Here is a 20,254-nt window from a genome sequence, read left to right as displayed (position 1 = left end):
CGCCCTCTAGCGTTTTCATGGCAGACTCAATACGGGGTGGTTTGACAGTGCCTTCCCCAGTCTTTACCGTTTACCCCCCAGCAAGCTGGGTACTCATTTTACTGACCTCCGAAGGATGGAAGGCTTAATCTCATATAATGTACATCTTTTTCTATGAGGAAGTGCTGTATAGGAAGTGCTCTATGTATCCATCCAAGAGGAAGAGGAAGTGCTCTATGTATCCACCCAAAGACAAAATAATACAATGCCAGTGTCTGTGTTTTCATCAAAAACATATATTTTTCCATTCTCCTTTAGCAGCTGAGATGCAATTGGATCTTAGAAATTTGAATGCAGAAACAGGTTTAGAATTGTGAACATACAAAAGTATAGTGCTCTTGTGGCCGCCTGAAATTGAAAGAATGGACCTTCTACAAATTCATACACTTCAGTACAACTCAGTTCCTTTTTTGATTAAACCATTTGTGCTTCAAGTAAGCACTCTAATTTCTATTTCTTCATTAGGTTATTAATTTTTAGTGTGTATCTTTTAGAGTGCAACCCTGATGACAGAATTCATAGTGGCACTGGCGATCTCTGAATATAAGGTCACTCTTAAATGTTTGCTCAACTTTTAATTTTGTTTTTGTAGAACTGACAACTTATAAATCATATAAGGAAAAAAGTATGGGAAGGTAGAGAATGATAAAACACCATATCCAGCTCAGTTTTGGATCATCGTACAGCTGGGAGTTTTATAATGTTTCAGCAAACCTGGCATTGTCTCAGTTCAAGATTTATGAAGGAAATATTTATAAACATAGCTTGTTGCTTCAACTCCTAGAAAGGAAACAGGTAGTCTTGGAAAGATTGTTTGGTCGTTTATTTACAACAAAATGTAAGAAAAGGCAAATTTTAAAACAATAGTAAAGCAAAAACTATGTGATGTGTATGATAACTATAAAACTCAGATCCCTCCGCCTAGCCTTGCATTTTTTTAACATTTCATGAAACCAGCTTGTCTAACCAATATTAACACTAACTCTATTAGCAAAATAGTCTTTATAGTACATAGCATTTAAAGTCCCAAGGATTGCTGCAGAAATGAAACACAACTCATTTCTATAAATAACATTGAAAAAGTAGAGGAGACAGTAATTCAAAAGCCATACTACCTACATAAAGGGGGGGAAACAGAGTAGTTTAACTAAAAGCCTTTATGAATCATAAGAGATTTAAATTTAAGTCTGAATAATGACAGCAACTTCCACTTGACAAATTCATGAATTATCCCGTTGCACATACTAGCAGTTATGAAATGCAAACATTTGGTGTATTTTAAATGGCAGTATATTTTAAAGTTCTAAGTTAGCAAATCACATTGAATTATTACAGGAATGTTGCTTCTATTATTACTGTTCAGTTTTAAAACCACGGAACACTTGTTTTTGGTCCTCCTATTAACAAAGGTTTTAAATTTTACATTAAAAATTGAACATCTATGTACCTGTGCCTCAAGTATGGAAGGATTCCTGGGTTTGCAGAAAAAATCTAAACATCTTTTAAAATACATTGGGGGCCTTAAATCCCCTCAGAACAAGAACATTCTCTGTCCAGGGTGGCTGCTGCAGCTGCACAGGTATGGCCCCCAGGGGCCCAGCTACCAACATGGTGCCTCCAGAGGGCCCTGCTAGTTACTCAAGGCCCCACTGCCACTGCTGTCAGGGAGGGAAGAAGTGGGTGGGTGGCTGGGATAGCTGTTGTTTTTTTTTCGGGGGGGAGAAGCAGGTCAGCAGCAACTACAGAGGCCTGTGAATGGGTAAGGAGGCACCTTCTCACCTCTGTCACTGTAGCTGCTGACTCAGCTTCTCTTTTGAGACTTTATCCCAGCTTCTAATTTATCAGAATTTAGGGAAAAGCAGTGCTGGAGGCAGTGAGTTAAAGAGGATTCTTTGCCCCTTCCTTATAGTTCCCACATTGCTTTTCACTACAGTGTAACTGACATTGGGAGAAAGTTTTAAAGGGACAACTCAGCCGGCAGCTACAGAGATGGAAGTGAGAAGGAACCTCTTTGCACCCACCAGTTGAGACAGTTTGGTGTAGTGGTTAGGAGTGTGGACTTCTAATCTGGCATGCCAGGTTCGATTCTGCGCTCCCCCACATGCAACCAGCTGGGTGACCTTGGGCTCGCCATGGCACTGATAAAACTGTTCTGACTGGGCAGTGATATCAGTGCTCTCTCAGCCTCACCCACCCCAAAGGGTGTCTGTTGGGGAGTGGAATGGGAAGGCGACGGTAAGCCGCTTTGAGCCTCCTTTGGGTAGGGAAAAGCCGCATATAAGAACCAACTCTTCTTCTTCTTCTTTTTAGTTGGCAGCTCAGCTGTCTTTTTAAAACTTTCCCTTCTAGTTTCTAATAGGTAAGGAAAAGGAAGAAAGATGGATGGGGAATATTGATAGAGAAGGGTAGGGAGGAGGTAAATTGACAGAGAAGGGAAGAAATGTAGGAGATATTGTCAAGTAATGGGAGGGGAAAAGGGTGTGGAAGACTTATGAGAAGTAGGGAGAGGGAGGGGAACAAAGGGGGGGAAGATGGGATGCACCTGCCCCCGATGTTTCTTATGGGGGCACTTGTCATCATCATATATGCTAATAGCAAAATTGGTCAAATCTGAGGATACTTAAATCTGGTGATTCAAACTGTGAACAGGCAAGCAGATCTTTCTATACTAAACAGTGGCCCAAGTTTAGAGAAAAATCTGAAATCTAAACAAAATACATTGGGGGTGTTTTTAAAAATGAATGATAAAAGGAGTGCCTGCAGCTTTAAGAAATTGATTCCTCCTCAGTTGCTGTTGCTAGGCAACCACAGCGATCCACAGCTTGGTTTTGTGAGTAAAAGGCAGAGGAAGTGGGCACAATCCTTTCCAAGGAAGGGTCACTAGAACCCAGGCCTGACAGCAAGCAATCACTGGCTGACTTGATACCACCTAACTTGTACAACACCGAGGCCTGGCTGCTCTCTGTTCTTCTACAGCAGTCATCTGATGAAAGCCAGTGTAGTACAGCAGTTAGGGCTTCAGAGTAAGGTCTAGGAGACCTAGGTTCAAATATCATCTTGCTGTGGAAGCTCACTGGGTGACATGGGGCCAATGAGATACCTACTTTATAGAATTGTTGTGAAGATAAGGAGGAGAAATGGAGAATGATACAAGTGGCTTTCATCCTCATTGTGAAGAAGGGTGAGATGTAAATTATGTAAATAAAGAATAAATATAGCTGAAGATGGGAAGCAGATAAATGTTGGTTATTGAATGATTGAGGAGAGAATGAGACAGGGAAAGGGGAGAGTGATCAAAATGTGGAATTCACTGCCAGAGGATGTAGTGATGGCCACAGGAATAAACAGCTTTAAATTGGGGATTAGATAAGATTCATAGACGTAATTTTGGATATGTCTGAATGCTGACCTTGGATTGTAATAAAGCAATTGATTGATGATGTCTACCAATGGCTAATAGCTATGGTAACTGAGGGGAACCTGTATATTCAGAGGTACTAAGCAACATCAGGGGAAGACCTTGGCTTCTATGCCCTGTTGGCCATCTGTAGGAACTGATTGGTCACTGTGAATCAGGATGCAACCCTTGAAGGTTCCCTGCCATGCAAGTGAGTCTGGGCCAGTGGCTGGCATCAAACAATAGCATGATAAAATGCCTCATTGTGGATTTGTTTTCCACTCTGGTCAGATTGAAGCCAATGGTATCACTGGCAGGAAAGACTTCATGACTCATGGGTAAAGAGTAGCAAGATTTAACTGTATCCTAGGGTGGCTAACACATTGTGTAGCACAGTGGTCCCCAACCTTTCTGAGGCTTGGGATCGGCAGGGCCGCGGGCTGTGTTCACGGCCCGTGCATGCGCGGCCCGCACCCGTGCATCGCACATGCGCGGCCCGCACCCCGCACATTGCGCCTGCACGAATGCGTCATGCATGGCCGAAATCACGCATGCGCAAAAGTGCCGCGCATGCGCACTTTCGGCCACGCACGGCGCATTCGCGCATGCGCAATGGGTGGGCGCGGCCCTGATTTCCTCTCCCCGCCCTCCTGCAGTAAGAAGCTTCCCGGGCCGCAAGCTTGCGGCCTGGGAAGTTTTTTACTGCGGGGGGACGGGGAGAGGGAGCCGTGGCCCGGCGCCATGGCCTTCGCGGCCTGGCACTGGGCTGCGGCCCGCAGGTTGGGGACCACTGGTGTAGCAAATGCAATTACAAGACCAAAGACATGGACAACATACATGATGTCTTTACACACTTGTAGAACTGTCAGGTTTTAAAAGAATATGCATGTTGACTGCACTTTATGCAGCAACATAATTGTAGCAAGCATGTGGATCTGTTATTATGGAGATTCTCACAGTGAAGCTTCAGAAAATAAAATCTTTCTTGATGATTATATTGTGCTGTGATGTCAAGACTGGGACTTCTTCAGTGAAAATTTCTGGAGTCCACCTTCAGGGAAGGAATGGTTCATCGAAGACAATAATCATATATTGGCTTCAGAACATCCATTTCCTTATGTCTTTTGGCAGAGCTGCAACATATATAATTTGTCAGTCATGGGAAGGGGCAAAGGGACTGCATCGCTGCAATGTAATAATATTTTAGCTTTATTTTGCTGCACTCCACTTGAAACATAATGCCAACTACTATGTTGTTCCACGATACAAATAATAAATATGTTCACAGACAGATCTTTCTAGACTTGAAAAGACATCTGAAAACACAGGGTAGATTTTGTACAAATTAATTGAGACAAATCAGCCATGAAACTCAGCTACCTTTTATAAATGACATATTAGTGTGACAAAAAAATGCTAGAAATTTGATTTATTTACTCTTACATTGAAAATATATTTTTAAAAAATCATCAGGTATTATAATGTGACAGAAAAAGAAATGAATGTCATTAAATAGATCATTATCTTGATTGCAAAAGCAATGAAGGAAAACCAAGCATTCTTGTGAGGTCCATGAAAAGCATGACATACAATCATTCAGTCCTTCAGAAATGTAATAGATTTTTTCTCCTTAGCCCCCATCACGATAAAGTCAGCGAGCAGGAGACAGATATAGATTGTGCCAGATATACAAAAGATTAGAACGGGTTTTGTCTGTTTCTTAAGCACCAAATTTTAACAGCATACCTAAATTTTAAAAAATGTTTACAGCTACAGCATTGAGTAGAGGAGGTATCGCAGAAGAGAACACTATTTCTTCCCAATGGCAAGCTGGTTATCTTTTTTCTTTTTCACATTTGCACTATGCAATCTTTTAACTACCATCTTCTCTAGAAATGGCATTTCTTCATTAACACAAAGGCCTGATCTTATTCTCAATGGAACAAAAAGGAAAAAAACAACAACACAATAAAACTGTTTAATGTCTTCTATTAATTTGTGCAAAATACTGGGAAAATAATAGCTCAACATATTTATATGCATATAAAATTGTCGGATCGTCACTGCTTAGTGGTAATATACATGCCTGTTCTCTATAATCACATGCAAATTTAGGGTAGTTTAGTATTCAGAAAAGCGTGGGATAGTAAGAAAAATGATTGTACATCCGTGGTATAGAATCAGGATTTTGGGAAGGATGGGGACAATAACTGAGAGAATACAGGGAGCTAAGTAAGATGCTTCTTGAATCCATGATTACCAGATTATGTTGTCCTTGGGTTTTTGAAACTTGTATCACCACACAAAGCATTCTGCCACCACCTATCCATTACTCACACTACACCTCTAATCACTCACCTTTGTATCTAATGTTCAAATAAGGAGCCACTGGAAAGTTGATGGAAGCCTTAAGTCATTTATACCTTTAAACACAAAAAATCATGCTACCATGCTTGCTAGAAATATATCCACTAATATTATTTTTCATTATGCAAAGATAGTTTAAAATCCTGAGGTCTGTATCTACACTTCTATATGCCTCTGACAGTACAAAGGTATAATCTCACTCGAACCAAAGATTTCTAACATATTTACCACTCACAACAAAGATCCAATAGAGCTCCCCCCCCCTCTTTTGCTGTCACAACTTATTTGCTGTCACAACTTATTTATGGTGATCCCATAGGGTTTTCAAGGCAAGATACATTCAGAGGTTGTTTGCCATTGCCTGGTTTGGTGTCATGATCTTAGTATTCCTTGGAAGTCTCCCACTGAAATATTAGTCAAGGCTGTCCCTGCTTAGCTTCTGAGATCTGGCAAGATCAGATTAGATTGGACTATCCAGATCAGGGCTGATACAGCTTGGAAAAGATAAATGCCACAATACAATTAGAACTCTAACTAACAAATGCAAGGGAATATGGACATTGTGCTATTTTAGATCCCTGGTCAACAGATAGGGCCATTCCGCACCAGGATCTATGTAGCAAATTGGTTGCGGAACAAGAAAACGCCATTTAAATAGTGGAATTTGTTGTTATGCATACCTGGCTTTGTAGTAGAATCCAGTTGCGTTTCTATCGTTTCCCACAGGTTTCCGGTCTCGGCAAAAATCGCTAGCCAGGAATCGATATTGCCGAGCTTTGTCCCACCCCTGGCCATCCAGCAGCCAATGGGCAGCTGTTATCATGCTCCCCAAAAGCCCCTTTCCCTTTAAGGAAGGTTTAAAAGAAAACCCACACGTTGCAATGAATCTGCGTTGATTCATTGCAACGGAGAGACCCATCTAGCTAGCAGGTGGTGTTTCAGCTGCCGTTTCATCGTTGCCATGCTCCCCCCAAGTGAAAAAAAAATTGCACGGGCGTGATTTTCGGCCGAAAATACAGTGAAAAATAAAGGGAAAATAAACCAGCAAACAGGGCTGTGTGTTGCTTCGTGCTTGGTGACTTAAAACAGCTCTGGGGAGGGACTGCAGCCAGGGAAGCCTTGCTGGGTAAACGAAAGCTCGCCGGTGCATTGATCTCCGCTCGCTCCGAGAAAAAAAAAATGGCGATCGCTTCGCCGGAAGATCAGAGGAGAGAGCTAGGGGGAGGGACTTTGCAGAAACCGCAACAATGGTAACGCACAGAACTTTCCCGCTAATGTTGCAGATTGGTTGCAAGAGTGTAGCGCTTTCCAGAGGGTGAATCCACTTTTTGGGATTTCCCTGAAAGCGCTACAACGAAGCGCTTTTTGCGGATCGGTTTCAGGAGTGTTGCAGATTGTCAACGACGTTGTGCATAACAGCAAAACAGTAGCAATTTCAATTTGCAACCATTGTGCAATTTTGAATGAGTGCGGAATGGCCCTTAAATTTGTCATCTTGCTGCTTAAGTGAAAGTAGCAGAAAACAATGGACAAACTTACCCTTCCCTCAGTATATGACTTGTTTGCAAAATGCAAGAGTTGCTCTCATTATCACACTCCTCTTCTAAGATCATTTATCTGTGCCTGCTGTTCCCTCCTGATTATAGCAAGAGTTGGGAACTATAAACCCATGAGCTTGTGGGTAGATCCGAGGTACTAATAAAGCATGAAGTGGTCCTATATGTTCTGTACCTCCTTGGTAGTTTCAGAAAATATGAATTTCTGGCAGTAAATTGGGAAGAGCATAAAAAGAAGAGTTGGTTCCTATATGCTGTTTTTCTCTGCCTGAAGGAGTCTCAAAGCAGCTTCAGTTGCCTTCCCTTTCCTCCCCCCATAACAGACAACCTGTGAGGTAGGTGAGGCTGAGAGAACCCTAATATTACTTCTTGGTCAGAACAGCATTATCAGTGCTGTGGTGAGCCCAAAGTCACCCAGCTGGCTGCATGTGGGAAAGCAAAAAATCAAACCCAGCTCACCAGATTAGAAGTCCGTACTCCTGACCACTACACCAAGCCGGGAACTGTCAAGATGAAGAGCCTGCATCTTCATTTTGTCTTACTATGTTCCACTTGTCTTTGGTGTCTTTGATACCTGAAGATGCTCTCTCTCAAACTGGAAATGGGCTGGTGGCTTCAAAGGCCAGGCAATATCTCACAGAAGAATTGTCAAAGGCTTTCATAGCCAGAGTTAACACTAGGGATGTGCACCAAGAAAAAATTCAGTACTGTTTTGATTCAGACCAAATTGATTAGTGTACTCACAAATCATCCGAATCCCATTATCAGTATCAAGATACATATTTGATTGATTCTAGTACAGCCCAAACAATTTGGCCACATCCTCACAAACAGCTGATCTGGGGAGATAAACCTCTCTCTCTGGCTGGAGGGTAGCCATATGGCAGTGGGGCTAATCCCCACTTCCACTTGACCCAGGCCCAGGGCTTGTTAAGTCCTGTTGCCCAACTTTAAGGGAACATGGCAGTATTTGCATTCCCTTAGGTGCTCTGGGGGCCAATGGGTCGTAGGCCGACGGAGGCCCATGTGGATGTGCAAGAGCCGGGCCTTCCAGGCCAGGCTCCTCCCCATCCTACGGAGGTCTGGAGGGGACAGAAAATGCTCCACTCAACTCAACAGCACATTGCAACGCTGCGGGGCCAAATAGGGCATTTCTGCTCCAGCTGCATCTGTCGGGATGCACTAATAATGGGCAGACTGGGTCTGCTGCCAAAATGTGTCTCCCATAGGGGACATAGAAAGTGGTGGAGCATGCAGCTCTGCCGCAACGCACCAGTGGCAGTCTGGAGTGGCGATCTGTGTGAATTAGCTGTTTGGGGCATTTAAATGCCTCCATCCCAGTGCACAGTCTGACAAACAGCTGAGGATTATCTGTTTGTCAGGCTCTGCGTTGGGCCGGGAGAGGCTTTTAAATGGACATAGCTCCTTCGCTGATTTAAACAGCATAGGTATTTAAATAGACCTATATTCACAGCTGTTTGTCAGGCACTATGTTGTGAGGGGGAAGGCATTTAAAGAGACCTAGGCCTTTCCCCCAAGAAGACCCTGTCCTCTGGAGATGCCAGGCACACTTACTGGTGAAAACAAGAACTCCTGGTGCCTTAATTACCAGACTATGGCTGCACAGCCTGGAATTCCCACAACAGCCAATCCCACATAAGCCTTGATCTGCCAAAAGGTAGGATCTGCCATTTCCCTACACATTTTCTTGTGTTTAAGAAACATTCCCAAAAGAGCATTCTTCTCGGCCAGTAGCAGAATGGGACACTTGTCAGAACAGAATACTTTAATATCTGATCAAAACAATAAAAAAATTATTTTATTTTTAAAAGGATTCATGAGTTTTGCTGTAGTCCCTAGCGACTCTCAGGCTTAAATTAGTAAATATTAATGAATGTTTAGGCTAGCCTGATCTTGTCAAATATCAGAAGGTAAGCAGGATCAGCCCTGGTTAGTATTTGGATGTGAGACCACCAAGGGAGTATACGGTTGCAAAACAGAGGTAAGTAATGATAAACTCCTCTGAATGTCTCTTTCCTTGAAAACACTGCAAGACATCTAAAACTTGAAAGCATTTTCCACTGCTACCAATCATCAATAAATTATAAATGGCAAACTCATTTGGACACCATTGTCTCATTTGGGTTCTATATCCTATTGCTTGTCTATATTCTGATTTTCATCCCTGCAACAAGGCTCTCAAATATTTATTTATTTAAAATATTTATTAGCAAGTTTTCTTCCATAGGGAGCTCAAGACAGCTTACAATATTATTAAAATGCATAACATAGATTACATATAAAAAACATAAAACCAAAATTTAAAATCAAAGTTTAGGACTGCTTTAATCAAATGCAGTCCTACATAAAATCACCTCCAGTTGCCAAAAGTTAGCTCAGTTGGATACTATAAATAGCACTGAAAGCTGTGGAGAGCCAACAAAACTAGCAGGAGCACATTCTCCTGTCTAGTTCTTAATAAAGGTCATGGACCAAAGTGACTGAAGATTTAAATGGTCTGAGAAAATCAGTCTCTTTCAAGAGACCTTGGAGCCAAGAAGCAGCCACTTACTTAAGGATGGAAGACTGAAGATGTCCCCCAAGTTCTTCAACGTAGTAGGTCTTAGGAAAGAGTCCCCCCCCCCCAAAATAAAACAGATCTAATTATTTCATCCTTTAGCACAGGTAGTATAACTCCTCTACATCAGTGAAACATTTCCCACTCACCTTGCTCTCTTCTTCCAGCTTTTAACAGCCAGGAAGGGTAAAGATTAAGAGCACAGGTGGCAGGTTTCACCTCACCAAGGGACTTGTCCACATCCTCAGGCTCTACAAGCTAAAAAATATCCATATGAATCAGACAAGCATGTATGAAAGGTACAAAGTAAGTAGCAAATTGATCACAGTGGGCCATCACATGGTCAGAACCCAATTCCCTGATGTAAAAAAACTCCAGAACACACAACAGGGCTCACCTAGACAATTACATGTACACACAATAGTTGCAGAGAAATATTGCCTTTTTGCTATCATCAGTGCCACAGAATAGGCTCTAGTATAGGCTCAATGCCATGTGCAGTCTTACTCTGAGTTTTTGTCCAGCAGGACTCTAGCTGTTGTCCTTCCTTTTCCTTACCATCAGTTCCACAGAAATCCAGGGTTCTGTTGGCAAAGGGCACTTAGGGACAACTGTGTCAAGAGGCCAGCCATCTCCTATTCCAGAGAGCAGTCAGGGTCTCAAAACAGATAGTCAGAAGCTGAGGTGGGGAAATCCCCAAATGCCAATAAGCAGCCATCAGGGTCTGGGGAAGACCATCTTAATTAGTCCACTATTCCTGTGGAGGAAGGGGGGAGCAGCAAGTCTAAACTTTATGATTTGTCCATGACAAGGTACTAAGATTTAGTAAATATTAAAATAGAAAAGTTATACAACTGTGCACAACAAATAATTCATATATTTTGTGCAGTATACTAATAGTTCAAGGGACTTAAAATATAATTACTACCAGAGCAATAACAGACTGGTAATTTAATTCTGAGGAGCTTAAAGCTTGTATTAGCTACACCACAAGTCCTGAGATAGTAAAACAAGGATCTGAATAATTACTGTTCGTATTCAAGTTTTTTTCAGAGCAATGTAGTTCCCAATGTTTTGTTTAAGGTAGATTCAGTCTCAGTCTATATTAAGGACTTGATATATAATGGCTTGGAATAAGAAATGATGTAGTCCCTCATTCTTTCAATATATCCTTACCAACTTTATTAAATCCTTACATCTCCAATCACAATCTATACAAGAGTTATCTGTATTTAAGTACAGTTGGCACGAAGATTTATTTTGCTTTTGCAAGCTACTGATTTTGTGTTGATAGCAACATCTATTGTATGGCTTAGAGCTTTTGTTTGGGAATCAGAGCACAGGATCTATGTTCTTGCATGCATTTAGCTAACTGGTTTAAGGAACAAGCTGGGGAATGGAGGAAGTCATTCTAGAATGGAATATGGCCATTGTTCCTTTTTTTTGGAAATAAAAAAGATCCTTCTAACTATAGACTCATCATTCTTCTGAACATCATTAGTAAACTTTACTCTAGGCATTTATGGGACAAATTTACCACTTGGCTAGATCAAGAAAACTAACTGCACCCAAATAAGCCACCTTTAGAGAGGACAAATCAACAATAGATCATTGCTTGCTATTGCAACACTAAACTGAAAAGTATACCACCAAGGTCCAAACCTCATTATATGCAACTATCGGTTTAAAAGCTGCTTTTGATTCTATTTATGGCAAAAGCTTGAATCATCTAACATTGGTAGAAGACTTGTCGTTCTTATACAAACTATACATGAGCATTCTTGCCTTAGAGATAGCAGTCAGGGACACCTTACTGACCCAATTAGAACATTTCAAGGGGCAGGCAGGGTTGTCTTTTGGCCTCCATGTTGTTCATTTTTTATATAAACAACATGGTGAATTATGTGAGTGATATCAGATTTCATTTCCCCAAACTTGCACATCAGCATATATCCTTATTGTTATATGCTGATGATGCTGTTCTGATATCTAGAACACTGACTGGACTTAAGAGAGCCTTGAACAGACTCAATAGTATTGCCAAACTCAACATTTCCAAATTCATTATCATAAAACAAAAGTAATTGCTTTGGAAAGCACCCTAAAACCAGAAATTGGAAAATTGATGGAAATAATATCCAACAAGTTAAGAATTTAAATATTTGGGTGGAGTAAAACAGCCTTCTAGATCAGGGGTAGTCAACCTGTGGTCCTCCAGATGTCCATGGACTACAATTTCCATGAGCCCCTGCCAGCATTTGCTGGCAGGGGCTCATGGGAATTGCAGTCAATGAACATCTGGAGGACCACAGGTTGACTACCCCTGTTCTAGATAATCTAATTCATGGTAATTATGTTGTTGATCATACCAAGAGCTCAGTTCATGCTATAATTATTTTTTCATACAAAAGGAAGATATGTTCCTGGTGCTTTTATTTTGCTTTACAAAGCAAAATAATTGTCGCAACTTTTGTATAGGTACACACTTGGGATGGGCCACTTCTGGTTTGATGCTCTTAGAAAAAGTCCAGTCAACATTCTTGTGAACTATCTTACAAATGTCTCATTGTGTTTCAAACTGTATGGTTCATTTAGAGGTGGGCATAGTGAGAATGGAGGCCAGAATACGTTTGATATCCTCGTTTGATATCCTTTTATTTGTGGTTTAAGATAAATGTAGATAACCAAAGCCTCCTTTCAGTGATAAGGTCAGATTCTTATCAATCCAAATGGTCTTTCACTGTTCAAGCTAATTTAATGAGCCTGGGTCTTTCGCCACAGGAACTTCTAAACTTGATAGCCTCCCATTCAAAAGTGTTAAACAGAGGATGGAGGACATCGAGAGACAATACAACTTTGCAAAGTCACCTGTATTTTGGTCTTCACTGGAATGTAAATACTTGTGGTTCCAGCTTCTTACCTTACTTCTCTAGAAGTAAACAAATTCAAAAGGGCCTTTACTCTGGCTAGACTTGCAACCTTGCCCTCAGCTGTCATGGATGGCAAATGTAATAGGATTCCACTCACTGAGAGAATTTGCCCCTGTTACCTTGGAGAAATCAAGACCAGAGAGCATTTTTTTTTATTGTCCTCTCCATGAACAGCTGCAGTATAGGACTAGTTACCCACTATTAAACAAACTTTCAGGACTTTCTGATAGAATATTTCTTGAAAACTCTTCAATTTTGCAGTTTTGTGTCTTAGTATATACAGCTCGTAAGGGTTCAAATATCAAATTACAAGTATCTGGGATCTTCTAAATTACTGATTTATTTTATTTCTATATATCATATATTATAAATTTTATTTCCATATATTATAAATTTTATTTTGATTCTCATATTTTATCCATAACTACTGTTGTTATCCTTTTGTACACTTGTACCTTGTTGAAATATTTTATCTTTGGTCAGAGACCACAAACAAAATTTGATTCGATTTGATTCTTCTAGATCAGTCATATTTTTAAAAAATGAAACAATGGCTATAAGCTTTACAAACACTGTTCTGTCAGGCATGATCCATCAAAGCAAAACATGCTGGATTTAAAGATCTTTTTTGTCTGGATCTGGCAGTGTGAGCATTTCTGGAGCAGATTTTTTTCGTTGTCGGTCTTTGGGAACTGGTAAGAATTCAGGTGCATCTGTGGATAGAGGTGTGGATGGAGCACTAGAAGGAGCACTGCGGACTGAAGAAGGGAGGGAGACGTTAGAGATTGAAATCGCAGGAGGGAATATCCCAATTTTCTTGTTGGTGGCTTCCTGAGTTGCTCGTTCAAACTCTCGGACCTCATCCATAGTCATGTCTTCAATGAGAAGAAAAGAAAGACAAATGTATGTGAGAACCAATGCATGGATTTAATCCATTATAGAATGCATATATAAATTATAATTTAAAGGTCTCATTGATGTGGGTAGATTAATATATTACAACTTTAGAGTCAATAGGAGCTTGGATCACCATTTAAAGAAATAGACACTGTAATTTCATGTACTACATTTCAGAAACAATTTATTTCATTCTCATAGCTGTTCACCAAATTGAGTAATATATAATGTAATAGGGGTGTGTATTTAGTTTATCCAAGAAGGAATAAATAAAGAGAAAATACCTTATTGGTATTTATCTGGTATTTTTTTGATGAGCACAGATTATGTGGTCTATTTCAGTTACTGAAATAACTGACCTGAATAAAAGATGATGATTTCAGCTTTTATTTGGGTATAGTCAGCTATGCTAAATCAGCTGTTCCTTTTACTGCCACATACACTTCTATGTGGGAGGGAGGGAAAGCAGTAATTGAAATGGCTGCCTGCCATTTCATCTGTAAAATTTAAATGGCTGGTAACCATTTAAACTCTTGCTTTCACTTCTCACCTTCCAAATGGAGGAAATTGAAAGAGACCACTAGAATGGCTTTGGAAGGGTGGGAGGTGGGGAGTGATCCACATGGCCTCCCAAAGCTGATCCTGCAGAATGCTGGCTCTCCACAGGATCACTTGGTCCAAACCAGGCTGTCCAGCAGACCCAAGCTGAGCTTGCAGAGAGTTTGCAGTCTGCAGGATCAGCTTTTTGGGGGGATTCTGTGGAGGGGAGGGTTCAACCTCCCTTCTCCTCATGGATTAGCTGTTTTTTGGACTCTGCAGGAGAGGGTACTTCAAACTGGAGGCCCAGCAGAGCCCAAATCCAATCCTGCAGGGAGAATTCTGTTTTCAGGATCAGCTGCTTGGCTCAGCAAACCCTCAGATCGCAGATTCTTCTGCTAGCCTTGTACAAACTGGGTCTGAAAGGGGAGGGGACATGTCTCCCTCCCCCTCAGATCCTGGAAACATTACTGGTACTGGGTGCTTTTAAATGCTCAGGAACAGAACCCTCGTAGGAGATAAGTCTGATTGGAGAGAAGAACACATCTCCCATCCCTACACAGATCCAGATCATTTAGGCATTTAAATGGATCTTTGTTCCTTAAATGTATTTTTTTTTTGGCTTTTCTTAATATTCCCTGAATCCCAATACTATACTGATATTGGAATTTCAGAATATTGGGAAATACCAATATTTTGGGGGTCTGGTATACCCGAACCTGAAAAATACTGATTTTTTTTTTGCACATGCCTATAGTGTAATCCTAAGCAAATGTTTCTGAGACTACTGATTTCAATTGATTTAGAAGACTGTAACTCTGCTTACTAGGGCAGTGTTAGTTGTATAACATTTCTCACATGGTCACAAGTATTAAGACATGCAATAATGGGCTGCTCTTTAAGTGTCTGTATTTTTGTGCAGAACAAAAATCTCCTATTAATGGGAGATGAATGAGGCCTAACACACACACAATGCATTTTTTTTGTTTCTATTATTGTTCTCTCAAACTAGTTAAAGTTTCTTGCAAATGTATTTTATAGCACTATAACTGACATGGGGTTTATAGATACATTATAATGGAGTAGAAGGCAAAATATTGCAGTTTAGGAACTGAATGCCAGAAATCTGAAGTAATTTTCTATATCTTGTATTAAGCTTAATTATTGAGCTACCAACGTTTTGAGTTGCATGATACATTGCAGATACTTTATTTCTTCTTTGTATATTCTTCAAAATAATGTATTTTAAGGCAGTACACTTACTAACTTAATTCTTTACAGATGCTGTCAAATCTTTTCTCAATTAAATCAGTTGGAATGTTGCCACTCATCTCATAATTTTGCTTGTTGTTCCACTTGTGTCTGGACTATGCCTCAACCACTGCGAGGGCCTGTCAGCTCTGGCCCTGGCTTGGCAAGACAATATCCCTGGAGAGATCAGGGCCCTTTGGGACTCGGGACAGTTCCACAGGGCCTGGAAAACAAAGCTGTTTTGCCAGACCTATGGTTGAGGCTGGAAATAATACTGAAACTCTTGCCTCCCTACCTATAACATCAATTACACATCCATCAAACTCTAGAGAGAGAAGGCTGGCTTTTAGATTGATTTATTTTAACTGGAATATTAATCAGTTGTGATTTTAATTATTATTATACAGGAAGATTGTATTAGTTATTGTTCATATGTTGTTGTCCATCCTGAGCAATCGAGGAAAGTTGGGGTATAATTACATCATCATCATAATCATTTCAGAATACTGGTGGAGTAATAAAAGACTGGATGTTCCTTCAGATTAAAAATTCCATTTTGACAGAAATAATTAGATGTTGGTGAAATTTTCTATCCTTTATTTCTGTGACACGCAGGTTTTCAGTGTGTCAGATTTGTTTGTGTGTGTGTGTGTGATGGCGCATTCCAGTATGCTAGCCAACCAGTGAAGTGACACAGTTCATACCTAAGCTTGCTTCATGTTGCTTATCTCAAAGAACAGGTCTATATTTCAGAGATATTCACAGAGAAAAAGAGAGGCACTGTAACTGCAAAAGGAATCTGTAATCTAGTATGCTAGAAGGAAGGAATAATCTGAGAAAGTACTGGTAATAGTGCACAAGATGTCATTCTCTTACATTCTCCCCTTGGCTTGGATCTAGTGGAAGATTGCTTCAAATGTGGGGGGACAACCTCCACTTTTTCCTCCAATTATCCCTTCATGCTGTTCATGGGAGTCCCCTGTTTCACTGGAGCAGAATTTCACGGGGCATTTTAGGCTGCAATGGGAGGGGAGGGGCATTGAAACTCAGCCCCTCAGCCACAAGTCAATGTGCTTCTTTTGTAGCCCTTTGGGCGGCAGCCCTCTACTGAATTCTGGAATAATTTATCATCTCTCTTAAACATTCAAAGGTGAATAAAAATATGAAAGGAAATCCAAACTCCTGATGAACTCACTGATGACCTCAGTTTAAATTAGAAGTATTTTTCCATGATGTACTGACTAAAGCAATATATTTGTTAGAATTCGTGCTGGATATAAAACTGAAGGAATCACGCTACTTAATAATATCTCCTACAAAATGCAAGTACAGTCATTGCACATCCCATCACAGGGCAGAATTAGTTCTTCAAAATTCCCCCTTTAAAAAATCTTGGTAATTTTCCTTCTACCAAATCAGAATTCAGGATGAGCTCAGCCCAGCCCATCTAGCCTCCTTCCCTTTTCTCCACATGGACATCAGTAAAATGGGAGCAGCTGGAGAGCCATCACAAGTGAGGGGAAGACTTACTGATTGCTTGGATGGAAGGTACTTATTGCTGTAGCAAGGGGCACGGATAAGAGGGGGCGCACCTAGACTTTGATGGGAGACCTTTCTGAGTCTGTCTGAGCCCCCTGGCGACACCTCCTCCTGCTGTGCCTCCAATGGGGGTGGGCACACACATTGGCACAGGAATTGCCTCAATGTCCTGGGTGACTGTCTGACTGCCATGAACAGGGGGCATTCTCACAGGCACATTTTTCTCTATCCTCACTCTGAGACCCGGTGTGCTCTGTGTGCAGAACGTCACCATGGGGTGACCCCTGGGGCTAATGAGCGATGCCTTCCTGCCCACTGACAGCTGGCTGGGGATTGTAATGGGAGTTAGTTTCTTTAAGAGGATGTGTGCAGCAGAGGAGGAGCATCACTCTTATGGCCTACCCCTCTCTGCCTCCTGCCAGTTATGGATGCTTGGCTTGGCCTCCTCAACTCATGACTCCAATTTGTCCTTCCTTCCGTGTCTATCACATCATCTCTGCATCACAAGTCAGCTCTGTGCCCAGTCTCCCCTGATCCTGCTGGGGATGGCTGCAGGTTGGAATTGGGGTGGGTGGGTGTGGAGCTGATCTATCAGCTCTGTGCATGGACTCCTTGATCCTGCTGGGGCTGGTTCAGCAGACTACACAGTCTGCTGCCCTCGAGGGGGCTAAACTGACTAAACTGCTGATCCCTGGAGAGGCTTCTCTCTGCAGCAGGATCAGCTGTCTGGAAACTGTTTGGCTAATTCAGGAAACTTGACTCAATTTGGCCAAACTCAAATTTACTGAATCAGTGATTCAGATTATTGTTTTACCAAATCAGAAAAAAAAATTAATCTAAAAAAGCCGATTTTTTTTCAGAGCACATCTCTACTCTGAACTCTGTTTCTTTGTTAATTTGAATATTGTTGCTCGGTAACCTTAACTCCTGGACCATTATCTGATGCCAAGTTCTCTGCATCCATCCTCCCTGGCCTTGTCCAATTGGTCTGCTGCAGATTCTCAAATATGACACTGGAGGCCTGACTCAGGACAACCATACCCATTCTGCAGTACTTCTACCTGTCAGTCAAACCTTGGTAGGAGGGCAGGGCTTTATGCCAACAGCCTGGTTCCAATGAGGGTTCCAGTACTCCTGGTTGGGTGATGCCAGCCCACCAGCATCAGTCATCTCCCTCAGGACACTCCTAGAGAAAGCACCTGTGACAATCCTGCCACACACCCAGCCATCCCAGGATTTCTTTCTCCCCTTATTTCACAACCCACCAATAATGTCTCTGTGCTCTGTGCCTATGGTTGGGGGAACAGCAACCTGTCCCCTTGCCTTACCCTCCACACATCTGTATCCACTTCTGTGGGTGTAGTCTTTCCAGGATGAGGCCCCTGCCCCTGTTGTGTCCACCAAGTCCTTGTTGCTTAATCAATGCCTTCCTGCCACTCTACACACACCTCTGACTGGCACAATGATTTGATTTTATTAATGGGTTCCAAGGACAATGGAGTGGCTCTTGTGGGATCACATCCATTGCAATCAGTAGCCCACACCGTCTTTTGCTGTTGGGTTTGCTTCCTCACTGGCAGTGGGAAGGGAATGACCAGATTGCTGGATGTGTCTGGCTGTTTACAAGGGGCAACTTCTGCTACACTGTGAGTGCTTGCTGGTGTTTTGTCAATGTGGTTGGGATGTTTCTTCTTTCTGTTGCACTGGCACTTGTGTATGAACAGATGCAAGAGCAGCCAGCAACATTCTCTTGTGGTGGGACAGAGGGCCACCTGCAGTCCCACAGGGACCTCTATGCAGTGAAAGGGGAGCTCCATATGGTGCTTCAGTGCCACTAGGAGGCCTGCAAATTGTGGTTTCCGCACCCTTCTCATCTGCTGGCACCTCCCTGTAATTGATGAGAGCTTGTGTTAGCACCTTCAGGGAAGGTGGAGCCATTATGAAGGGATGAGTGTGGCTATTATGAAGAATTGCCAGCATATAGGTTGCTGGTACTTGCAGGCTGCAACAGGGTTTTGGACAGAGAGAGGTGTTGCCACCTGATTAGGTGAGCAGCTTACAGCATGGCCATCACACAGCCCCCCTCCCTCGGCAGCTGCCTTGTGCAGGTACCAATACACCTTTCCACCTGGTGTGTGGCATCCATAAGTGTCTGGGAGCTCACTGCTTTGTCCCCATGGCTGCTCGGTTCAGGAGGGGGTGATGTGGTGTCAAGTGTGGCTTGGTGCCACCATTGTAGGCCAACAGGAGGTATAGGGGTGGTTGACTGGAAGCTATGCTTATCTGTTTACATATAGATGCTCCTTGAGATGCATGTGGAGGACCTTCTATACATGAGCAAACTTATAGCCAGGAAGCTAAATCACCCTGAGTTCTATGAAAATCTGGAGTAAGCTATTAGTGCAGAAAGGGCCTAAGTATATTTTGTTGACTGTTGGGATTGGAGCTACTGCTTGAGGGGATGTCACCTTCAGGCACTGTGAGGTGAGGAAGGAGAGAAGCTTACACAAGGAGTCAAAATGGGGCAGGGCCAGCAGGCTTTTGACCAAATTTCCTGTGTATTGAATGGTTTGTAACACTATCCCCATGTCTGACTTCCTCATTGACGTTAATCACAGCCTCTCTTTTATCACTTCTCTGCAGCCTCAGTTCCTCCTCCTGAGCACTCGAGAGAACCCCAGATTTCCTGATCCCACCCCCATATTTCTGGATGCTAAGATATTTCAGAAAGGCATGCCTGTCCCAGGGTGTTGCCCGGAGGCCCGTCCGTTGAGCAGTTCTGTGTCCTCTCTCTCTCTCCTTGCTGCATGGGACTTCATCTATCATCCTCCCACCAGCTTGAGTCTCTGACAAGTAGTTGGGGCTCTTCTCCTGTAGCAGCATTGTCTTCGGCATCTGGTGAGTGTGTGTGCATGTGTGTGTTTGTGTGGGATCGATGGGTATCCACTTCTACTGGGTGGAAGGGACTTTACCAGTCTGGCTTCCGCCCTGGTCATGGGGTGGAGACTGTGTTGGTCTCCTTGTTGGATGACCTTCGTCGCCAGCTTGACCGAGGTGGCTCTGCTGTGCTAGTTCTTTTAGATCTGTCGGCCGCGTTTGACGTGGTCGATCACGAGCTGCTAGCGAGCCGCCTTGCCAGTACGGGGATAAGGGGTACAGCGTT

General features: G+C 42.3%; 1 protein-coding gene and 1 long non-coding RNA gene across 3 annotated transcripts in view; one reads left to right on the top strand and one right to left on the bottom strand.

The window, feature by feature from the left end:
• Positions 1–20,254, top strand: part of LOC143833071 (uncharacterized) — a 47,296-nt gene that overhangs the window by 7,820 nt on the left and 19,222 nt on the right. For both annotated transcript variants that reach the window (XR_013229516.1, XR_013229517.1), the window contains exon 2: positions 19,735–19,989. This is a non-coding gene — a long non-coding RNA (uncharacterized LOC143833071). The remainder of the gene's footprint in view (positions 1–19,734; positions 19,990–20,254) is intronic.
• Positions 846–20,254, bottom strand: part of PITPNC1 (phosphatidylinositol transfer protein cytoplasmic 1) — a 116,992-nt gene continuing 97,583 nt past the window's right edge. Inside the window, exon 9 of the mRNA XM_077328420.1 lies at positions 846–13,742. Coding sequence (XP_077184535.1) covers positions 13,483–13,742 — 260 coding nt within the window. The 3' untranslated portion in view covers positions 846–13,482. The remainder of the gene's footprint in view (positions 13,743–20,254) is intronic.

The sequence above is a fragment of the Paroedura picta genome, chromosome 3 (assembly GCF_049243985.1).
Source record: "Paroedura picta isolate Pp20150507F chromosome 3, Ppicta_v3.0, whole genome shotgun sequence".
Lineage (NCBI taxonomy): Eukaryota > Metazoa > Chordata > Lepidosauria > Squamata > Gekkonidae > Paroedura > Paroedura picta.
This window is presented reverse-complemented; position numbering and strand designations above follow the sequence as displayed.